Source organism: Zeus faber, assembly GCF_960531495.2.
Source record: "Zeus faber genome assembly, chromosome: 16".
Classification (NCBI taxonomy): Eukaryota; Metazoa; Chordata; class Actinopteri; order Zeiformes; family Zeidae; genus Zeus; species Zeus faber.
In genome coordinates this window covers 8,562,195-8,586,447 of record NC_137202.1, presented here as the reverse complement: position 1 = coordinate 8,586,447, position 24,253 = coordinate 8,562,195, and the positions used below count along the sequence as shown (strand labels likewise).

General features: G+C 44.7%; 1 protein-coding gene across 1 annotated transcript in view; it reads right to left on the bottom strand.

Annotated features, from left to right (window-relative positions):
* stk32c (serine/threonine kinase 32C) overlaps positions 1-24,253 on the bottom strand; it is a gene marked incomplete at its 3' end in the record, with an annotated part of 106,898 nt that overhangs the window by 26,985 nt on the left and 55,660 nt on the right. Inside the window, exon 3 of the mRNA XM_080016725.1 lies at positions 5,500-5,651. Coding sequence (XP_079872851.1) covers positions 5,500-5,651 — 152 coding nt within the window. The remainder of the gene's footprint in view (positions 1-5,499; positions 5,652-24,253) is intronic.

Here is a 24,253-nt window from a genome sequence, read left to right as displayed (position 1 = left end):
CACGATGACGAATGAGCCCAGGCAGGTGGGGACGGTGGGCGGGCAGGGGCGAGGAGAAGGAGAAGGAGAAAGGAGGAGGAAGAAGAAGTTTAAGGGGGAGAAAGAGAGGACAAGAGCGGCAAGAAAATGAAGAAGAATGGAGACGGGGTTTTTTTTGTTGGCTGTAGTTGTTCTCGAAAAGTAGTTCTCTAGCCCAGATAGGCCTGTCGCTGAAGGAGGGCTGGCTGGGAGAGTCTGCCTCACGCTGGGCCTCCTCTGAGGCTTCCTCCAACAATGCCCCCCATCCATCCATCCATCTGGAAGCAATGAGCCCACACCGCCTACCCCCCCCCACTTCCACTGGCCTGTTTTCACAAGGTCCACTTTTAATGGCACGTCCTTCACAGGAGCGGGTTTGTCTTCGTTACAAAGCAAGTAAGTATTTTTGTTGCTCCCGCAAGTTCTGCAGCGCCATTAGCCCAATGGAGGAGTAAGCCAGAGCGATGTTTAACGTGAGGGGGAGACCCGGCGCGCTGGGAGCGATCCCATATTTATACTTTTACGAACATGATTTCGGGCAAAACTCGACCGCACAAGGCTTGTTATGAGTGCTGACTTGGAGTGCAGAGGCTAATTTGTTCCACCGTTTTCCCGAGGCCTTGTTCCATGCAGGCCTAAAAATCAATATTCATAATGGAGGCTGAGCGGCACAAAGCACATCCATCCTCACCACATTTCTGACTCTCCACCGCTCTATCTTTCCCTCTGATGGAGGGACGGACTGTGAGAGGGAAGGAAACATATTCTGCGGCTCCACTTGATGACTCACTCCTGTTTTAAAACCTTTGAAATCCTCCTTAAGACCCTCTCCAAGGACTTTCTATTGACGCCTCGCCTATAGAGCCTTTCACTGCAAAGGAATTTAACCTGAACAAAATAGAAAATCACTGAAATAAACAATACATCTTTTTTCTTCTTTTTGTACGTAAGAACATTCAGATAGCTTCCAGTATGACTTCAAGTTCAAGAGATTATTTGTCACATACATACATACGGTCATACATATATACCGTATATATTCAGTGAAATGTCATGACATCCAAATACTTTACCTAACATACTTAAAATGTTCGGAATTTTGTTTGTATATTGTATACTGTATGTGAAATAAGTAGCAGTAGACTTGATACTGATATATTTTTAATTATTTTTCTTCTTGTATTTCTTTCCCAAAGAAAATTCATAACATAACAGATATAATTGAGAATTTAGAATTTTTCTTGATTCAAGATTTTTATTTTAATGTAATTCAATCTTTAATTGTTAAAACAATTTTATATATATATATATATATTTTTAATATATATATATATATATATATATGTATATGTATATATATATATATATATAATTGTTTTAACAATTAAAGATTGAATTACATTAAAATAAAACCTTTTATTGAGGTTTTTTCCAGTGTTCCAGTAAAAACAAAAAAGACCCCAAAAAAATCTGAAAATCTTGATCACCTTTTGTATGTAATTTAAATGATTTTATATCTGCTACTACTGCCAAGATAGGAAACGTGATTTGCTCTTTGCTGACGACGCCTGATGCCTGAGCTGAAGGTGTGCTCCACTGATGACCCCACACACACTGCACCTCCAAGCAAGGGAGGAACTTTGGTTTGAGAATTGGGGGGGGGACACAATAAAACGGGGATGTCACCGTATCCACTCCGGCCCATTACGCACGGTTCTTGTTTGCCTCCATAGGGAAATGGAGTAAATTAAAATAACTTATTTCATTTTGGCGCGCCGATCGCGGGCGCCCCCTTGCTGGTGTGTGCATCGTCGGTGCTGATGGAGAGGGAGACAGGTGCCCAAATTGCGCACCGATGCGCACACATCATGGATATTATTATTGGGTGGGGGGGGGGCAACTTCCTAATTTCCCAGGAAGGGGGGCTCCAGACCCCCCTGTACCCCTGTGATTTCCGCCCCTGCCTCCAAGTGACCCCTCCCACCGCACTGGTGTGTTGGTGGTTGTAAACTGACCCCTGAGCTGCCATGGGGGAAAAACAGGAAGTCAGCATCTTCTCGTGCGCGTCGTAAATCCCTGTGAGGGATTTGTGTGGATTTGCGGCATGTTGCAGATGACAGTTTTATTTATTTTTTTCTCTCCTCCAAGTAAGTAATCCATTCCCGTGTAACACCAGCCGCCGCCACCCGACCCCCCTCCATCCTTTCCCTTCCCTGGTAGCGATGGTCGTATCTACGCAGTGAGGAAATGTTACGGCAATTACTGTGGGTTGGGAGACCTGACATCCGCCTGGCGTACGGCCGACGGGTCTTAACAGGCTTCCTCCTAATGAATTTCCTCTCAAGCGCTGGATGGAACCGCTTCAAAGGGGTGAAGAGGGAGTGGAATGCAGGACGGCGAAATGAAACCCAAAACCTGAAGAAGAAAAAAAAAAGGGGACGACATTCTTCCGCCTCTGCAGGTGCAGCACACGCATAAAACACGCGCGTGTGTGTGTGTGTGTGTGTGTGTGTGTGTGTGTGTGTGATATGCTGCGACGGATGGAGACTCGGGAAAGGGAACCTTACAAATCCTCTTAGTCTGCACATCTGTTTTTTTTCTTTTTTTTTTTTTTTAGACAAAACTAATCAATGCCAAATCCTGTCTTAACTCTCGTCTCCTCCGGCCCTCCTCCTCCTCCTCCTCCTCCTCCTCCTCCTGCCTCGACGGGCTCCTCTCTATCGTTCTGTGGTCGCACAAATCAGCGCTTTCTCTGACAGCTGTTATGATGCTTTGCTGATTTTCCTCCCTTATCCTCACACTACCTCACACATTTGCATATGGGAATATACTGTATATATATATACTGTGTATATATGTATAGTATACCCCACAGAGCTGGTCCATCTCAGATCCATCAATAATGGAATTGCAGCGCTCAAATACAGACTGCCAGGGAATTACGACGGTCCATTTGACAAGCGCATGGATATCACCGGTAATGCTTCCCCGAGTTCCACAGGGAATCATGTTGAACAGTAGGCACGCGCAAGCAAACCAATTAGGCTCCCAAACTGTGATACAATACGGGCGAGGTGGTGGACGGTTCCTCATAATTTCTTATCTCATTAGCGAGCCATGCTGGGGAAAAAAAAAAAAAAAAAAAAAAGGACTTTGTGGGATGGATGCAGGTGTGAAACATGACGTACGCTCGCGAAGCGAAACCGGAGCGAAAAACAACCAAACGAGACGTCCAGGCCGGGCCTGAACGCTATGGGACGACAGTCGTGCATATTTTTGTGGGAAGTCGGTAAACAACAATTTATCTCAGTTAGATTTTGGAAAAAATGTTAAACCGTCCGCAAATTGTGCCATTACTCATGTTACTCTCTGAACAATCAGTGCGGTAAATTGATGTCCTTTTCAAATCTTGCCGCATACTTGCATTTTGTCACTTTGCTGCTGTGGCTGTGGTCTATTGGCAACGAGCAAAGTGTCTTCCAATCAAAACGTTGGATCAGTCTCTGGGTTTGACATGGGGGTCGGCGCTTGAAACCTTGCTCTGAACTTGACTTCCCCTTGTGCCGTCAAGAAAAAAAAATCGGCATATTTGTTTGAAAAAACAGTGGCCTTCTGGATGTCCTCTCCAGAAGATCCAGCTCCTTGGCAGGAGGGCAAACAAGCGTAACCTAAAAAGAAGGAGAAGAAGAAGAAGAAAAAAACAAAAAAAAAAAACGAGGTTCTTGGACAGCCTCCTCCTGCAGTTTTCCCAAAATGAGGTTAGCAAGATTGATGGGGCTGTAGCTTAGTTATTCCAAACTGGTATTATCCTCTGGTGTCCTCTCATGATGCCAAGCTGGTGATGCACAAGTTCTGGGTCTGTGCAGTTCGGTCTGTGCTGTTCGGTCTGTACCACTCGGTCTGTGCTGTTCGGTCTGTGCTGCTCGGTCTGTGCTGGTCGGCCTGTGCCGGTTGGTTCGTGCTGCTTGGTCTGTGCTGTTCGATCTGTGCTGTTCGGTCTGTGCTGTTCGGACTGTACCACTTGGTCTGCGATGTTCGTTCTGTTCTGGTCAGTTTGCGCTGGTCGGCCTGTGCCTGTTGGTTCATGCTGCTTGGTCTGTGCTGTTCGATCTGTGCTGTTCGGTCTGTGCTGTTCGGTCGGTGCTGCTCGGTCTGTGCTGCTTGGTCTGTGCTGTTCGGGCTGCACTGTTCAGTCTGTGCTGTTCGGTCTGCACTGTTCGGTCTGTGCTGTTCGGTCTGTGCTGCTCGGTCTGTTCTGGTCGGTCTGTGCTGTTCGGTCTGTACGGGTCAGCCTGTGCTACTGAACCTCTTACTGTAGTTTTGAGAATGAAACTCTGAGACTTAAAGTCATAGAATGTAACGTGCAAAATAGTCTATGAACCAACCTAAGCACCCACTGCCCGGGGCTTTGTTCAGGGAGACCTGGAACAGTGAGAGCTTGTTATTTCCCGCTCGCTCCCATGTGGGAGACGCTCTGTGAGAAGAGCCGACTTCTGAGCGTCTCTGTGATGCTGACCGAGAGACCGAGAGACCGAGAGACCGAGAGAGCAAAGACACGGAGGGGGGGAGCGAAGCGTGGAAACCCGGCAGCAGTAATAACGCCGCTTGGTCCCTTGGTCACTAAGGGTCTGTTTAAAGTCGAGATGGGAAAAAAAGGGGGAAACAGCTCCAGAAGGAACTTTAAAAAAACAAACAAAAAAAACCAAAACTGCTAGCATCAGCTCATTAAAACGCCTTCAGCTCTTTCTAGCAGATCGTCTCCCGCGGCACAAGACCCTCGTAAAATGAAAAAAAAAAAAAAAAACTTTAATTGCGTACACGGCTTCAGGTGCGGTAGAAACGACTCCGTCGACAACGAGAGGAAAAAAAAACGAAACGTGTAAAAACAAAAAAAAATTCCATCGGGATCTGTCCGTGTCCGTGAACAAACACAATTACCGTGGAGAAGAAGAAGGGAAACGTGCGGTATTGGTATCGTTCCACCAATTTACAGAGGAGTAAAGTGCCACATCAGGTTCTGTGCCGCGCGCCGAGCACATTAATTGAGCCGTTGAATAATGAAAAAGGCTTCTCCCGTTCACTTCCATTTTAAGACACGGAGGAGGCGCGTCAGGTCACTCTGGGATACGCTCATTACCCAAAGTGAAAATATCTCCATACGTCTCTCTGGTGTGATACGATTTCTCAACAGTGGATTCTGGGAGAAATTCGCTTTTTTTTTTTTTTTTAACGAGTCTGTGAGTTGAACTCTCCTCCGCTGAATGTACGAAGTGTGGATGTAACAACCCCTCCGCATGCATTTGTTTTTGGTGAATACGTACACAAAACACACAAAGCACGTAACACAGAAAAAGCGCGTGCAACACCGACAACACAACACCATGCGGACCACCACACACACACACACACACACACACACAGACACACAGACACACACACAGAAGTGCGATTAAAAGTAGAAAGAAAACAGGGGATAGTCACCATAGATTTACTAAAAAAACATGTTCAATTTCCTGTAGGATCTCAAGCTCTCTAAAGACGTTTCGGACCTCATCTCTCTCTATGCACTGCTGCTTGTTCATGTACTTCATGGCGTACATCTTCTCCGTGTCCCGCTTCTGCACGATGCAGACCTGGGAGTGAGGGAGGGAGGGAGGGAGGGGGAGATGGAGGGAGAGGGAGAATAGTCTTCAACTTTTGGCAAGATGCAAACATTATGCATACAGGAATATGTATGGGTAAATTGAGATGACCAAATTCATAAAATAACAAAGAAAATGTAGAGCTCTCCTGACCAAAAAAAGAATACCTATGAAAAAGAAATATTTTCTTTTTTTTCAATAAGCATATTTAAAAAAATATATATATAAAATTTAATAAAATTTTTTAATAATTGTTTATTTACCGGTAGTCCTCACTTAACCACCTACCTTTTTAATGCGGCGTCTCAGCATCAAGCATCTCATCACCCTTTATACACTATAAACACTATATACACTATACACACTATGTACACTATATACACAATATATACTATATACACTATAAAAACTATATACACTATAAACACTATATACACTAGACACACTATATATACTATATACACTATAAAAACTATATACACTATAAACACTATATACACTATACACACTATATACACTATATACACAATATATACTATATACACTATAAAAACTATATACACTATAAACACTATATACACTATATATACTATATACACCGTATACATGTCATCTCATCACCGTTCTCAGACTCAGTCTTGTAGTCTGTCAGTATTCACTACACTAGCGTTCTCAATGGCCACGCCCCCTTACCGTGAAATAACACGGGTCCTCGCTTATCGACCAATTCACTTAACGACCTGGTGCTCGGAACAGAACTTGGTTGTTAAGTGAAGAGTACCTGTATTTTATATATATATATATATATATATATATATATATATAAAATACAGGTACTCCTCACTCAACTACCTAGTTATATATATATATATATATATATATATATATATATATATATATATATATATATATATATATATATATATATATACACATATATTCGATTTAAAATATGTATGCCTAATTAACAAAATAGTTAATGAAAAAAGGCCACATAACAATTTAATTATTATTATTATTCAGAAATTCAGGTGGTAAAAAAATGCACATACCTCTTTGACCATGGGCATTTTTTCCCTGAATAATGTGATCAGTGGTGGCTCAGATATTTTGTGCAGCTCCGTCAAAACTGTGTCCAAAAATTGCTCTTCCATTACTAAACATTGCCAACCCCTGAACTACAGTACACACACACACACAGACACACAGACACACACACAGACACACACACACACACACACACACACACACACACACACACACACACACACACACACACACAAACACTGGCCAGAACAACAAGGGTCCATTCGCACTATGTTTAACATTAAGAGTTATGACTCCATTAGCGTGTCAGCCAGATGTCTGCCTCAGAGAAGTGCAAATACTGTTCTATCAAATGCTTTGATAACAGCCCAAAACAGGCATTTTTTAAGAGTTCACTGCCTTCTGGACAAAAGCCCCATAATGATTTTCAGGTTAAAAACAAACACACTGAGGGGCGATTTCACAAATGGATTGCGCAGCTTTTGCGGCCGCTTAACTGGCGCAAATAACAGAAAAAGCGAGCGTCTAATTTTCAAAAGCACCCACAAATGGTGAAATGCACCGCTCACCTCATGGCCACACAAATACCGTCTCGTTGCACCGGTGCTATTTGCGCATATTTAAATGAGGTATTATGCATGCATTTGGTGAAAAATTGCCCCCTTTCTATGCAATTGAGCCTGGTTGCAAAAAACGTCTAATTAACAAACACCGGCGCTAATAGTCAGAGTGAAATTATCCATCTGTAGAGAACTGGAGTTAACCAAAAAATTAAAATAAAAAGGCAGTGGCACATGATGGTCTTCAGAGAGCTGGTGCAACTGAAACGCATTTATAAGGGATGTCACGTCCAGACTTTTCAGTGATCTGTAAATTATATTTTGACATTGTGACTATTATTACTGTCAGGGCATCCTATAGGGACACACTCCGAAAGCAACTTGTTGAAACTTTGAATAATTTATTGCACAAAAAAATCTGTTACAAACGTTGACAAAAAGGGTTCTATAATTCCCATTAAACTCAAAATATAGCGCAAAAAACAACTAAAAGTTATAGGGAATAGCGATAAAGTGGTCAAAATTGACATTGAACCACAGATGGACCCTCATAGCACCATGGACAGCGCCGCAGGAACGTTGTGGTCGAGCAAAATCTATTAATTCAGCTCTCACCATTTCTACATTGTAATATTAGGATTCAGTGAGAACTAGAATTCCCTGAGTAAAAAAATGAAATATGTACACATTTTATTCATGATATAAATGAACTGCATGGGAAGAGTATGTTTTATTATAGATTTACTCATACTATTTAAATGTTTTATAGTCACTGCACATAAACCTAAAAATACAAAGTAAAACCCGGGGTCCCGGGACCCTGACTCAGCAGCCAAGACTTTATGGGCGTGTTTGCGCTGTCATATCATTAGCACCACATCTTTTGTGAATCGGACGCTGAGGCGGCGCAGATAGCGGGCGCAATTGATGTGCAATTGATGGTGCTATTAAGCGGCCGTAATACATTCTTTGTGAATTTGCCCCTAAGACGCTAATGATGGTGCCAAAAACAACAAAACGGACACATTTCGTGAAATTATCTAATAATTGGTCCATTGGGGGGCTCTAATTTGGGTTTTTATGATTGATTTAATCCGTGGCGAAGAGGGAGTTTTACTGCTCATCCGTCTGTTATAATTATCTTGTGCTGTTCCGGTTCAGCGACCAAAAGAGCCGCGCGGTGCTTTTGTGAATTCACCCCTCAGTGTTTTGAGACGTGAAGACTCCCCCCCCCCCCATTTTCTCGCTTGTTTTCCCCGAAATGAGACGTAGCTTGGGGAGACAACTTGGCGGCGCCACGCGCTTCCACACCCTTCTGGAATTTCCCTTTCAGGAAAAATAAAGTATCTTTATCTTATTATCTATTATTATGGGCCGGCCTACTTAAGCAGCCAGTCCCTGAAGTTTTTTTTTACATTAATTGTCGTTTGTATCTGTGGAAATGGAGCTTTAGTGAAAGTTCAGACAGGACATTACTATCAGAATCAGGTCCCATCTCCAGGTCTCATCTCAACCAGTAGTATCATGCTCTACCTGCACCATCTCTCCACCAGTATCAGGTTCTACCTCCACCAGTATCAGCTTCTACCTCCACCATATCTACACCAGTATCAGCTTCAACTTCCAGAATATCTCCACCAGTATCAGCTTCTACCTCCACCATATCTCCACAAGTATCAGATTCTACCTCCAACATAACTCCTCCATTATCAGCTCCCATCTCCACCAGTATGAGGTCCCATCTCTACCAGTATCAAGTCCCATCTCCACCGGTATCAGATCCCATCTCCACCGGTATCAGATCCCATCTCCACCGGTATCAAGTCCCATCCCCACCAGTATCAGGTCTTATCTCCTCCAGTCACAGATTCAGAGACATCATCTAGAAGCTCCAGTTCGAGAGTTAGGACTAAAATTCTTTGTTCCATACAATTCTATTGTATCCAAACTACCCAATTTCTCCCCAGTCACTCTGGCCCAACTCGACTCAGACCCACTTTCTCCAGCTTTTTGTTTTTTTCTCTTCTTCCAGCCCGGCCAGTCTGAATCATCTGCATTGCACTAGAAGTTGGAGAAAAAAAAGAAAAAATACCTGCAATTCATCCATTTTTTACTGTGAGGAACAGTGAGCTCAGGTAGCAAAATACTAAAGGAACCTCATAGTGAAGGAGGTAGAATGAAATGAGATAATGAATGGTGATTAGAGGAAAACACAAAAAAAAACCTGAAAATAATCAGTGTTACTGTGTTTTTCAGGCCGGTTGGTACACATAAAATCCCTGCCCAAAACACTTCTTTTTGCATTTGTTTTATTCATTCTGAATAAACCTAAATGACCATTGATTGAAATGTTTTTTTTTTGCCTGCCAGCTCATTGCTGCTTATCTCTTATTCAAACAACATCTACATCACAGGCATCCTTTTTCTAACAATCTTTGTTAGGGTTATCATCACATGTTTTCACAAGATATCTGATAACCATTTCATTTCTGGACAAAAAGCATAATTTATTTGCCTGAAAGGCGTGGCATGCTCACCAGAGAGCTCGAGAAGGGAAGTGCAGACCAAGTGAACTCGAGAAAAGCAATATCGGTCAATTATTTCTCTAGCCCGACATCTAATTGTGTAGTTTGCAGTTTTTGTATTATTCCATTCTCGTTACACGATCACAGTATTCACTCAGGCGCTATATGATAGATATATGCAGCCAACCAGCCAATAAATAGGCCAAAATCTATCAACATTTCTGAAAAAAAAAAAAAAAAAAAAAAAGCCCAAATATGCAAAATGCTTCTTGCTCACACCCTGGATCACCACCTAATTCAGAAAGTCCTCTTGAGCACTCCGGAAAACGCCTTTTTATTTCTAAATTCTTACAGAATATTTGCAATTCAATGCAATGGCCCATTTGGGTGAGGAGCCATAGAATTATGGCTTTGGGAAGGGAGGGTTGAGACGAAGTAGTTTCTATAGATATTTGCATATCAGGACTGAAATAAGATTAAATGGGAAATTCTGGTCTGGTTTCTGAGTCCCTTCAGAGAGCTAATAGACAGCAAAAGCTCCCTAATTCATTCGGAAGCATTATCTCCCCCCGAAATTCCACTGGGGCTGTATGGTCCAGACGGCTGCACATTGTTAAACGCTCATTTAGGAAACACCTGCTGTTCATGGGAGCCGGGTGGAAGGTGACTTTTCGGAAACGGAAACCACAGGACGGGCCAAAGGACAGCGCCAAGACTCTGTCTGGAGCCATGAGACACGGCCAGGAGACGAGCTGCCGGAAAAAAACAACTGCCTGCTGACCGCAGCCGACCTGGACACGGGAATCACTTCTTCACCTTTTGTGAGTCAGGCTGAACATTTTAACTCCACAGAACCACTTCAGTTATCTTGCCAGATCCTACGACGCATTAAATCCTCCAAGTGTTATTCGCTTTACAGAACCCTCTAAAATCAGTCCATCCACCATTCACAGCAGCTTTTCTTAAAAAATGGCAATGCTTATTGTCATGCTTTATGTGCTTTTTTTGCAGTAAAATTGCAGTAATTGGCAAAAATTGCAAGTAAAAATAAATTACCCAATATGTAAATAGGCCTGATATGCATATAGGTCAGTTTTTTAACTACTAACAATGAAGAAAGAGTCATACAGTATGTCACCATTTCCCATAAAAATGCATATTCTATGTATCACAGAAACAACTGGGCAACAGTTAACAACTAAACATAAAGAACCATGGATTCAAAGTTACAAAAAAGAGATAATAATAAGGTGCTTTTGCTCCAGTAACAGGTAAACAATGAATTCTCAATTCAACATACAGTCAGCACCAAATAAAGTCAGTGCTGTACGACATGGACGTACAGGCTGTCTTCTCTGGGAAGGAGCAAGACAAGATTCAGCAATTTTTTTTACAAAATTGCAAGCTGTCGCAAATATTGCAGAGATTGGTCGAATTTCCAATTATTATTACAAAATACAGCATCCAGTGTAAAATTTATCACAAAGGGCTCAGTGGACCAGTTCGTCAGCAGGAATTATGTAAATCTGCGTTCACACGTATCCACATATTGTAAAGCGAAAGGAAATCCCAAAATAATCAGTTGGACTCGGGTGGATCCGAGCTGAAGGGCCGAGGAGCCACAGTGGCCCAGGTGTCAATGAATTTGAAGAGCACGAGCCATTCATGTGCCATTCATGAGGCGGCACCACGCTCCGTGGGCTCCAGGCGGTCGTGGGGGAGGAGGGGTGAGGGAGGGGTGAGACAGGGGGAGGAGGCACAGCCCTGGCCAGGGGTGAGACGCTGTCAAAGCGTTGGCTGTAATCTCCAACCACCAGCCGGACATGGCACCTGTTTATCTCCTGTGAAGAGACCTTTTTAGAAGCGGCACAACACACACGCACACACACACACACACACACACACACACACGCACGCACGCACGCACACACACACACACACACACACACGCACGCACGCACACACGCGCACACACATACAGCTGGGGCAGGATCTATTGATTTTTGTGTTGGTGGCAGGAATGAAGGGACATTTGATGTGGACGGATTGAAAGGAGGGATGCGTGGAGAGATCTAGACAAGCGCACCTGCCCATCCAGACAGAGAAAAAAAAAAAGTTTTAATACATTTTCAATTATTTTATTTTATTTTTTTTAAATCAAGTTCTGTACTGCAGAACTTGGGGCTTTGAGGTATAAAACAGGATTCATAACTCAAACTGTACATGGGACAAATTTATCAAAATTAGGCGGTTTAATTTGTTGCAAAAAACCTGCCGGTGTAATGTAACTGACCTTCTTGTTTGGTATTATTTATAGGTTTATAAAATGCATTATTATTGAGAAGGCAGTTTTCTGTTGATTTATGAAGTGCCATAAAATAATTATGTTACCCAAAGTGGATTAGTAAATTATAAATGATAATAAATGATAATTAGTGATTATGACTTTAGCCATAATCATGCAGCCCTACTTCAGCATGATACCTGTAACCGCCGTTAGTTGTGGCAGTAGGAAACCCACCCACAGCCACAAACACCACCGCGATCATAGAATCACACTGTAACCAGGCTGGAACAAATGAACTTCTGCATCACAAAACACAACAGAGAGCCAAAGTACACTCATCCACTGAACTTTAACAAAGGGCCGACCACCCTGGACCCTGCGAATTGCTGCCTGCAGCTAGATTTATTATGATGGTTATGATTATTATGATTATTATTATTATTATTATTATTATTCCTACTACTACTACTACTATTACTACAAAGAAGAAGTAGAAAAGAAGAAGCAGTAGAAGAAGAAGAAGAAGAAGAAGAAGAAGAAGAAGAAGAAGAAGAAGAAGAAGACAAAGATGATAATAATAATAATAATAATAATAATAATAATAAAAAACAAGCACAGCTAATCTTACAGTTTGGAAGAAAAAACAACATTTTTCAAGATGACCTATCTGTCAGCATGACCCGTCTGCTTCATGAGACTAATTATAAAGTCCTGGGAGAGGCTCTGTTGGCCTGTGAGCCAGCTTCCTTCTGGAGTTCCAAGGATATTCACTCTGCTCCATAGACCATCCGAAAATAATTACATTTATTTGAATCCATATATAATTATAATTTAATTATAAACGTAACAATTCTATAATTGATATATCTATAGATAGGTAGATCCACAGACTGTCCAAAAATAATAATAAATCTGCAAAAAATATATTCACATTAATTCTCAGTAACAAGATATCAACCATGTCTTTCCAGATAAAAAAATATATGGTGTATAACTAATAGATAGATAGTATAATAGTATAGTTTGTCATGCATAACATGACACTGGCTATGGATTTATTTCATAATACAGTGAATATATCTCATATATTTGACCAGCCATGTTTTTTGGCGTTTTAGCTCCTTTTCCACCATTTTAATCGTAAGTTTCCCTCATTTTCCTGCAGAACAGAGCTTTATCGTTGGGTGTCACTTCATTTTGAACTTGAGCTCTTACTGTGCCTTAAGCTGTCTCCAGACAGCTCCACTGAATAAAGCTGAAAGCCCCTTTAAACCAACCAAGTCTCAACTTGTCCATGACAGGCTGTGATTGGGCCTCTCGGACACCCATCATTTGGCCCGCCCCCCAGTATATTTACTTAGTCACCGCCTCCATCCTCTTTGCATATTTAGCTCTCTGCTGTTACAAGCAAGCCCCCTTTTCTGAAATTAAGAAAATGAAGGAATAATTATGTGGCTGCAGACTCGAAGACATGTGCGGACTGCGGCGCTTACATGACCCACAGGGATTCTAACCCGTTGTGTGTCCTCTGTCTTGGCCACGCACATGCGGAGGCAACGCTGTCGGACCCATTTTTTCTGCCTCGACTGCTGGAGTCTACCACTGGGGGTCATCCGCCATCGGGCCGACATCTTCGGCTCCTCCCCAGTCACCCCTCAACTGGCGAAAGGCCTATGCGCGTCTTGAGGGAGGGCTAGGAGGAGGAATTGGCTCTCCTGTCCTCTGGCCTTGTTTTGAGGCTGTGCTCCGCCGCCTCCCTTGATCTCCTCAGTATTCATGCCAGGGGGATCGGGAGGAGATGGCTGCGCACAAGGAGTTGTGGGACTTCCACGCAGCCCAGTGGGGCTCCGAGGTGGAGGTGGAGGAGGAGGGGGAAGGAGAAGGAGAAGAGCCAGGTGAGGAGGTACAATGGGTGAGCCACAAACGGTCCCAGGGCCTTTCCACCAGGAGCTGCTGTGCCTTCTTGAGTGAGCTGTGGCGAAGCTGGGGATCCCGTGGGAAGACCCCAAACCTGCGGCTCACAGCATATGACCTCAAACCCCTGCAGGCCTACCAGGCCAGGCTCCTACGGGACTTGGAGTGGAATGCCACCCCGAGACCTATGTGGAACTGTGCAAAGCCACTGACTTCTGCTTCACGATGGCTAAAGGTGCAGCGCAGGACGCAGGTCATGTGATGGGGTTGTCGGTGGTGACGCACCGCCACCTGTGGCTAAACTTGTCTGAGATATCTGAGAAGGTGAAGACCAGACTCCTGGATGCTCCAGTGAAGGTGTTGGGCCTTTTAGGGCCCATTGTGGACTCGATGACCCACAAGCTTGAGCTGCAGCAGAAGCCGTGGCATTAAAGACCTTCATGCCCCGTGGACCCGGTCCCCGCGCCGCGAGCCCCAGCAGAAGCCCGACTCATCATGGGAGCTGTCAGATCCAGACAGCCCCCAAGGACGTCGCGGGCCCAGAGTGGACCAGCTCCAGCCCAGGAGACGTCCCAGCCTCGCCCCGCTGATGGATGAGGGACTGGAATAGGAATCTTTTCCACTATCCCCAGCAGCCGCAGGCCTTGGCGGTGAGGGGCAGCGTGCTGCTGGACAATCGACTCAACCTCCAGTTTTAGAACGAAAAAAACATTCCACTGTCCCAATTCCCAAGCCAGCGAAAGCCATGGGATTAATGTACACAAAATACATACAGTCTTTATTCCCCTTCTCTCCAGTGTGTTTTTCCAGTTAGTTTATCGAGGCCCCCTGTCCACTCAGAGGCATGAGCGTCATGGCCCAAAACTAAAATATGCGCCTGAAGCCGCAGGTGAAATGTCACCAAACACATAAACATGGGTGCAAGCCTCCCTGCCCAGATAATGTGGCCAGAGGCTCAATTTGTGGGCGTATCCGCCCGGGTGTCATCGCTACCAGCAATCAGAGCATGCCTCTCCGCTTGTGTGAGTGTATGGAGACGCGCATACGCAGTTGCTCCCTGGCTCGAGAGGACGATTTTAAAGGGCTATGCACTGCAGTTTGCCCCGCATCCACCAGCGTTCGCTGGAGTCACACAGACTTCTTGGACTCAGCGTCCTCCATCCTGAAAGGGGAGATTCAGTCCTTGCTGGAGAAGGGCGCCATTTGCCCGGTAGTGGGCAGAGAGGGAAACTGTGGTTTTTACAGCAGATATTTCCTCATTCCAAAAAAGGGTGGCTCTTCTCTGAGACTAATTTTGGATCTGAGAATATTAAACAAAACATTGAGAAAGTTCGAATGTTGACACACTGACACACAATGTTCAAATCGATCCAACAGGGAGACTGGTTCACGTTGTGGATTTGAAAGATGCTTATTTTCCCATACAAATTGTGGAAAGACACAGGAAATATCTGAGGTTCGCCTTTCAGGACAGAGCGTACAAGTATTGCGTCCGGTCTCTCTCTGGCCCCCAAAATATTCACTATTTGTGTGGAGGCAGCTATTGCTCCTCTGCGCACCCAGGGAATAAAGCTTCTATCATATATGGATGATCCCCTAATCATAGCAGGGTCCAAGGAGACGGCACACTCCCACACGGGTGTGGTGCTTGACCATCTCCGCAGCCTGGGTTTTCTGCTGAATTGGAAAAAGAGCACCCTGGTTCCAGCCAAGCGCACTGTGTATTTCGGTCTCGATCTGGACTCACAGTTGATGTGTGTACAACTGACTCCGATAAGGAGGTTGGCTTTTGCCACTTCAGCTCGCATGCTGTCCCTGTTCAATGTCACCAGGACATGTCGGGTTATGGTGCTGCTGGGCTTGATGGCGGCTGCCTCAGCCGCAGTCCCACCGGGTCTGCTCAGGATGAGAACCCTGCAATGCTGGTTTATAAAACAGCGGGTGCGACCATCTAGGGACCTCTCCCAAGTACCGACCATTATGCAGGAGTGTTTAGACGGCCTGAGTTTTTGGCTGACCCCCCAGCAACCTCATGAAAAAGGTCTGGCTGGGTCCGGTGATACTGCAGGTGGTGATAAAAACCGATGTCTCCCTGTACGGCTGGGGTGCTGTTTGCGAGGGCCAGATGCCACCTTGGTGGCCGACACAGACTTGGTTTGCAGACCTGCATACTCATCGTGGGTATGCAGTGGATGCTCCCGCTTTGGCTGGACCTCCTGAACCAAGCAGGGGGGGAAATCTTCCATCCCGCCCCCCACTAGTGGAAACTGGTCGCCTGGCCCCTGAGCGGGACCGGCTCTCAGACAAAGGTTTACCCATGGAGGTGGTGGAAATAATTCAGAGCGCAAGAGCCCCATCGACGAGGGTGCTTTATACATCCAAATGGCTAGCCTTTGAGGGCTGGTGTGTGGCGTGTGGAGATGACCCATTACATTGTAATATTGGGGTGAGGTCGCTGACTCTGAAATGGTATTTGGCTTTGGTGTTAAATGCTTTAATGAAACCCCTATTCAAACCCCTCCAGGAGGTGGTATTTAAGTTTTTGTTGTTGAAGTCAGTACTGCTTCTGGCATTTGTCTCGGCTAAACGTGTGGGAAACCTGGCCACACTTTGCATTCACAAGTCCTGCTTGGTGTTCTCCACGGATAATCGGAGGGTTACATTGAAACCCAATCAGGCTTTTCAACCCAAGAACATAAAACATTAAAATTGACCACGATTGCTCTCTCTTCATTTTCTCCTCCTCCCTTTGGGTCAGGGGAGGACGAGAGGCTGCATCCTCTGTGCCCTGTCCGGGCACTATTGGTCTATGTGGAGCACACGCCAGTAAACCAGTTTGACCAGCTTTTTGTCTGTCATGGATGTCAGACAATTGGGAAACCGCTGTCCAAAGATTGTCTCTCTCTCTCACTTGATAGTGGAAGCAATCTCATTATCCTTCTACTCTGTGGGTCAGGGACCCCCAGAGGGTCTTAAAAAGCATTCGACTAGGGGTTTGGCTACCTCCTGGGTGTGGGGGTTTCAGTCGAGGAGTTGTGCGGTGCTGCTTCTTGGTCTCCCCCACACATTCACCAGATTCTACAATCTCGTTATGATGGCGTCACCACTGGCGCAGGCTGTTTTGACAGCGGCCAGGTGTTACGCGGTGGTTGAGAGTGGTTACTGTCAGGTGATTCAAGCTCAGCTGCATGCGGAATCCCCACCCATCAGCATGGTGGTGGGTCTGGTGGGGGGGTAATGTAATTTACCTCTGCACCCTATGAATGGGTTCTTACTTTATATGCTGAAATTGGGGTTTGAGGTCGCATCTGCCAGTTGGTCCTGGTACCCTGCCTGGTGTCTCTGCCTTTGGGGGCTTGTATATGACACATCGGTTCTGACTTTGTGGTCAGTGAGGGTCGTGGGTTTACAATATGGCATAGTAAGAACTCGAGTTAGAAATGAAGTAAAATGTTTATGTTGTGCTTCAACCATGGTTTTTACGAATGAAATATGAGAGTTCTTACCGGTGGCCTCACTGATCAGCTCGCTCAAGAGCTCAATAATGTGTCAGAGGAAATATCACGGTGACACAGTATATATACAGGGGGGCGGGCCATATGATAGGTGTCCGACTGGCCTGATCACAGACCGTTAGGGCCAAATTGAGACTTGGTTGGCTAAAAAGGGCTTTCAGTTTTATTGAGTGGAGCACTCTGGAGACAGCTTAAGGCATAGTGAGAACTCTCGTTCTTCATTCGTAAAACCAGGGCTGTAGCGCAACCCAAACGTTTTAAGGACCTAAAAAAAGTAACAAAAAACAATTTGAAAGCAAGCGTCTGTCCTTCTCTGTGCTCTCTCCATTCAGCTCTCTGTGTCCCCAGGTTAAGAGATAAGGTCTTAGTAGAATTCGAGGAGAAGAAGAATCCCAGGAGCACAATTAGGACGCTAAGAGATGAATCACCTGTCTGACCCCCAGACAGGAGCTTTATAGAAGCTCATTACTTTCTTTTCAAAAGAGCTATTGACTTCAGACAAAAAAATGAATTAATCTATCATATGGGCAGTATGTAAGTAAAAAAAACACATAATAAGAAAGGTTCTTACTGTATATTATAACCACTATTTTGCATTTTCCATTAACAAGCACATATATCACATTATCATTACACTACACTACTATGGGGGACAAAGTACGCCACAGAAAGAATTAAATCAATTGATTTAAAAGGAATTAAAATAAATAATTTCTAAAACAATTCAATAAAATGCTTTCATATGTTTATAGGTTTAAGTTATTAAATATTATTAAATTATTGAATTATTTAAAAAATATTAAATTGATGAATTAATTGACTAATTAAATTGTCCATTTAATTAATAATGTCTCAAGTGTTTTATTTACCGGATAATATAAAAGCATGGAAATTAATTGTACACTACAGTACACTACAGCCCGGGATTTTCCTGTTATTATTAAGTATTTGCTTACATTGCATAAATAAAATACATTTTCATGTTCTAAATACTCTTTTTTTCCAAACGCAGCCCAAATCTCCTCTCCCCAAACTCCTTGCCCTCTCCTCTCCTGCCTCCTACAGTTCTGAAGCTAAACTTAGCATCCCTATCAATTGTTGTTGAAAGGCCCGAAGCTCCTGGGATGAAATGGCTTGGAGAGTTGAAAAAAAGAGAAGTTTAGGGGAGGAAGAAAAGAAAGACCATTAAAAAAGAAAAGAAAAAGTAGGATTGGCTGTTAAATGTTGTGATCTGAGTGAGGACGGTTCAGATTTCTGTGTTTTCTAGGTCAGGTTAGTGCCAATTGGACCAAAAGCCTCTGGCTGAGACACACGGTCCAACACGGAGAGGAGAACAGCGCCGGAGGAGGAGAGAGAGAGAGAGAGGAGGGGGGTAGGTAGGAAAGACAGAGAGAGAGCGAGAGAGACAAAAAGACAGACAGAGAGAGAAAAAAGAAAGACAGATAAGATAGATAGATAAAAGATAAGCAGACAGATAGAACAGAGAGAAAAGAAGGAAAAGAAAAAAGAAAAAGGGAGAGAGAAAGACAGACATACTGAACATCCAGGGGGCATCTTGTGTTGCTGTGCAAATATACAGCATAAGTTCACACAAACTGACTCACTTGTTAGGCTTTATATTGTGACGTGTGTGTGTGTGCGTGCATGCGTACGTGCTTGCGTGCGTGTGTGCTTGTGTGCGTGCGTGCATGTGTGTGTGTGTGTGTGTTTCCTCTCCAGAGATCGCCACCTTGACACGCTGGAGAGGCTTGTATTTGGAGAACCTGAGAGTGATGGCGCCTGGAGCTATGCTCCTGGTAGGGTCACCCCATGGCGGGAAGGTCGAGAGGGAGGTTACAGATGAAGTGTCATCCAACCAAGTCCTCAATGGCGGAAGGTGGTAGCTGATCAGAGTGTCAGGATGTAGAGCTGGGAGGAGCACCACAACGGTCGCGAAGGCGGAAGAAGGCTGCTGCAAAGAAGGGCACCCAATTGTCTTGGTCAACATGCCATTGGAATCTGGCCTTCTCTATGTCAAGGACTGTGTGTAGACTGCCTGTGCACCAGTCTCCCCACTTTAAAAGATTCCATGCACAGGTGTTCTCCCGGTGGACCCCCCCAACCCTACGAACCCCCCTAACCAATTTCTATGGCGATCAGGGAATTGTGATGGGAGCAGGACAAGTCTGGGAGCTCCTAGCAAGATACTGGCACATAGGCAGTGGGTGTTTGATTCAGTTACCTTGCTCTTGGACCGAGACAGAGAGAGCATCTCGGCAGCTGCAGCCATGGCTGAGCAGCCCTTTTGAGGATCCACTCTGCTCACCCCACATGAGGAAGGGGCTAGAAAAGGTGTTCTAAAAATAGCCTGCCTCCTTAAAATCTGACTGGAATACCGCATCCAGTGGGTTCACCTCATAGCGGTTGAAAACATAGAACAATGAACATTGGAGCCTGGAATGTGCAAAAACATAAATAGTGCTTCCAGCAATCGACCGAAAAGCTCTGCGATTATTGCCAGGGAGCTGAAAAGGTTTAAGATCGACATTGCTGCCCTGTCCAAAACCCGCCTGGCCAAGGAGGGGCAACTGAAGGAGGAGAAAGGTGGATACACCTTCTTCTGGATGGTAAAAGCGGCTGATAAACCCAGAATCCACAGAGTTAAATTTGCCATCAAAAACTGGCTCAACACCCACATCTCAGAATCTCCAGTAGGCATCAATGAGTGCCTCATGACCCTATGCCTGAGACTCTCGAGCAACCATGTGGCCTATGCACCAAACCTGGACTCACAGGAAGAAGATAAGGAGACCTTCTATGCCGCTCTGGACTGTGTTCGATTGAACATCCTGAAGGAAGACAAGATCCTCCTACTCTGGACCTCAATGCCAGGTTCGGCAAAGGATCACAAGCTCTGGAAAGGCACTTTGGGTTAAGAAGGTGTTGGCAATATCAACTCCAATGGAGTCCTCATATTATCGAAAATGTGCTGAACATGAACTTGTAATCACTAAAACCCTGTTTCGCCAGAGAAACCAGTTCAAAACATCCTGGATGCACCCCGATCAAAGCGCTGGCATCTCATAAAGGATGTGATTGTCAGGGCCAAGGATCAAAAGGGCCATGACCTGCGTGGATGACTGCTGGACAGACCACCGCCTGGTCCGTTCTACAATGACTATTTGGTTAATGCGGAAAAGAAGGACACATAAGAAACTGAACTGCCCAAACTCAACATCGAAAGCCTGGGTGACATAAACAAGGTCCAACATCTGCAGAACACCCTACTTGAGAGACTCCCAAAACAATATGCTGAGGGGGTTGAGGAACACTGGAATGCTCTGAAGACCACAATACTTGAGACCTGCAGGGACACCATTGGCTCCAAGACCAGGAAACATCAGGACTGGGTCGACAAAAACGACCCCGAAATAGAACATCTGAGTGATGCCAAAAGGAAAGCCTTCTGCTTTTGGCAGAATGACATCAATTGTAGGGCCAAAAGACAGGCCCACTCCAAGGCAGGGTGAGAGAACTGAAAAACAAATGGTGGATGGCAAAGGCCCTGGGAATCCAGTGGTTTGCTGACTCAGTTGACACCAGGGGTTTCTTCAATGCCACCAAGGCTGTATATATACCCAGCTACCGAGGCCTACTTCCCCTCAGCTCCAAAGATGGACAAACCCTGATGAAGGACAAATCTGGGGACTCCCTGAGGGGAACCAGGAACTGGGGAGGTCCCCCGAGAACTAGATACCTTCAAGGGCTTTTTTTCTGGTTGTGTTCGCATCGCCCTGGAATTATGAAGCGGTGCTGAAATGATGTCAGCCAATGGGATTTTAGCTTTGGAGTTCTGGGTTCTGTGTATTTATTTCACCTTATCAGTCCACTAAAACCTTTTTCTGAACAAATTTGAGCATAGAAATAAGCAATCCAGTCTCTGGATCTTCACTCATATTAAATCTCCAAGACATCATTTAAAAGTTTGTTTCGACTTTCGCCCGTGCCTTACGAAAGTGCATTGCGAAACACTGCAGAGGGATTACGGGGCGCACGTTAAATCATTAACATTGGAAAATAAGATGAATTAAATAAATACATCTAAAGGAACCGTGGACTGACGTCTGGACCAATCACTGTGCACTTACTGATGGTTCCTCTTATGCCGGTTAGGCTGTGCCAGATTAGGGGCTCAAAAGGTTCCCCAAAATGGTGTTCTAAGAACTACAATCATTCCTAGATCCCAGATCCAGCTCCAGGTGGCAAGAACACTTCCAAGAGCTCTTGAATCGAAACACCATAGTTGAGATGTAAACCATCAAATACCTCAGCGACCCATCATGGAGCACAGGAGCGACCCTCCAGCACCCGAAGAAGGTGGTCCAGGACTTTTTTGTCACCCACAACCTGCTTGGCAAGATCTGTGACAAGGAGGAAATCCCTGCCGAACTCAGGGACGCCCTGATTGTCACAGTCTTTTAGAAGCAACTACAGAGGGATATCCCTCTTGTCTACAACAGGCAAAGTACCGACCCGTATACTGGCCAACTGATTACTGCCACTGTCAGAAGAGCTCCTCCCTGAGTCACAATGCACCTTTGTCCTGCCAGGGGAACCTCCACCATGATTTCTACAGCTTCTCAGCTATAGGAGAAATGTCGGGAACAACATTTACCGCTGTACATGGCATTCATCGATATCACAAAGGCCTTTGACTCTGTGAACTTGGCTGCCCTTTGTTCTGCCCTCTCTAAGATCGGATACACAGACAAGAATCTCAAGATCTTCTCAAGAGTGTCTTCTGCATGAGGACATGACTGCAAAGATAGCTGACAATGGCTGCTCTGAGAGCCCCGTTCAGAGTGGACAATGGGCTGCATCATTGCAATGACCCCGTTTGTCATTTTCAATGGAATCCTCCACCTCACCAGCCAAAATTTGCCTGAGGGAGTCAAACTCATGTACGTGGCAGGCAGGCTCTTCAATCTCAACAGGTTTAATGCAAAAAGCAAGGTGCTCACCTTCACCATCATGGTGCTCCAGTATGCTGATGACCGCCCTAGTTCCTAGAGCATCTTGAATGCCTTTGCCAGAGCTTACCGGCTCCTGGGACTTGATCTAAACTTCAAGAAGAGATTTTACACCAACCAGCACCTGACAAACCCTCACAAGCCCCCACATTTTGTGTGGACAAAAACATCTTGGAAAATGTGGATCACTTCACCTACCTTGGCAGTCTTCTTTCCATAAGAGCAGTCATTGATGTTGAGATTCACCACTGTATAGGGTGTGCCAGTGGGGCTGCTAGGCTTAGGAAGAGAGTGTTTGAGTATCGGGACATCCAGACCAACACCAAACTCCTCGTCTATCAAGCGGTAGTTCTTCCCTGCTTTATGGGGCCAAAAGCTGGACCACCGACAGCAGACATGTGAAAACCCTGGAGCAGTACCACCAGCGACCACCCCATAAGATCCTCAGGTCAGCTGGGAAGATAGGTGAACTAACATCAGCGTCTTGGAGGAAGCCAACATCCCTAGCTTCATCATGACCATCAATGAAGGGCAATGCACCCAAGGGTGACAGAACGATTCAGACAACATCAAAACCCACCTGAGAAAGTGTTGCTTCAACCGCAACAACTGGGAGGAAGTGGCTCTCAATAGAGACCTGTGGAACAGAGTGCTCCCCCACTGTGCCGCAGAACAAAAGAGGCAACAAAGGCCAAAGCAAAGTCCAAAAGCAAAAATTTAAATTATTTGATGAGGCTGCCAGCTTTATATATATATATATATATATATATATATATATATATATATATATATATATATATATATATATATATACACACACACACATATATATATTGTGGCAGTTCAGCCTGCAACACGCCACCTGAGTGGCTTTTTCAGGGCCCTCCGACACAGAGGCACATTCGATGGTGTTAAAATGTACCAGTTCATTTTAGAGAGTGGGCCAGATGTTACAATCACGGAGAAGATGAAAACATGTCATGACAAGTGCTCCTCCTGTGTGTGTGCGGATTGGTGATTAAACCTGTTGCTCGTTAATTGCTCTGACGAGCAACAGGCGTAGCCACCCCTGATCCCCAATTAACTAGACCCAAGACAGTGTGTCTGCTTATACTACACCACCTTTATATAACTTATGGCAGACCAAGGGACGTGATTAAGACGCGGGTGCAGCACGGCTTCCTTCCCTGCGACCGCACAGCCAAGTCGGCCAAATCTGCGCCCGCGCGCCGCTGATTGGTCCGATTCGGGGCAGGGAGCTTTCATAATGAATGTCTGTCTTGCAGAGGAGATCGGCGCACAGGCTCGTCAGCCGACCAGGAACCAGAGCGGAACGTCATTACTCCTGCGCTCGAACTCATTATTCTTTATCATTTATCTTTTTTGCCAGCGAGCCTTTTTGTTCAGTGTGTTTAAAAAAAACTCTCGCCATGTCGCCAACCCACGGCACAGACTCACACACATATATACTATATATATACACACACACATACAGTATATAGTTAAGCATATATACAGTACATATGCATATACAGTATAAATATACACAATATATACAGTATATATACAGTATATATATATATATATAAACACTGGGGGGGACACACTGTGAAAAACAAACTTATTTTAAGAGGATCTGTGCTTACACACACTTTGAGGGCACTGGTGTGTAAAATGAGAAGAATATACACATAATAAGGATTATTATTCACTCGCGGAGGGAGCGACACAAAAAG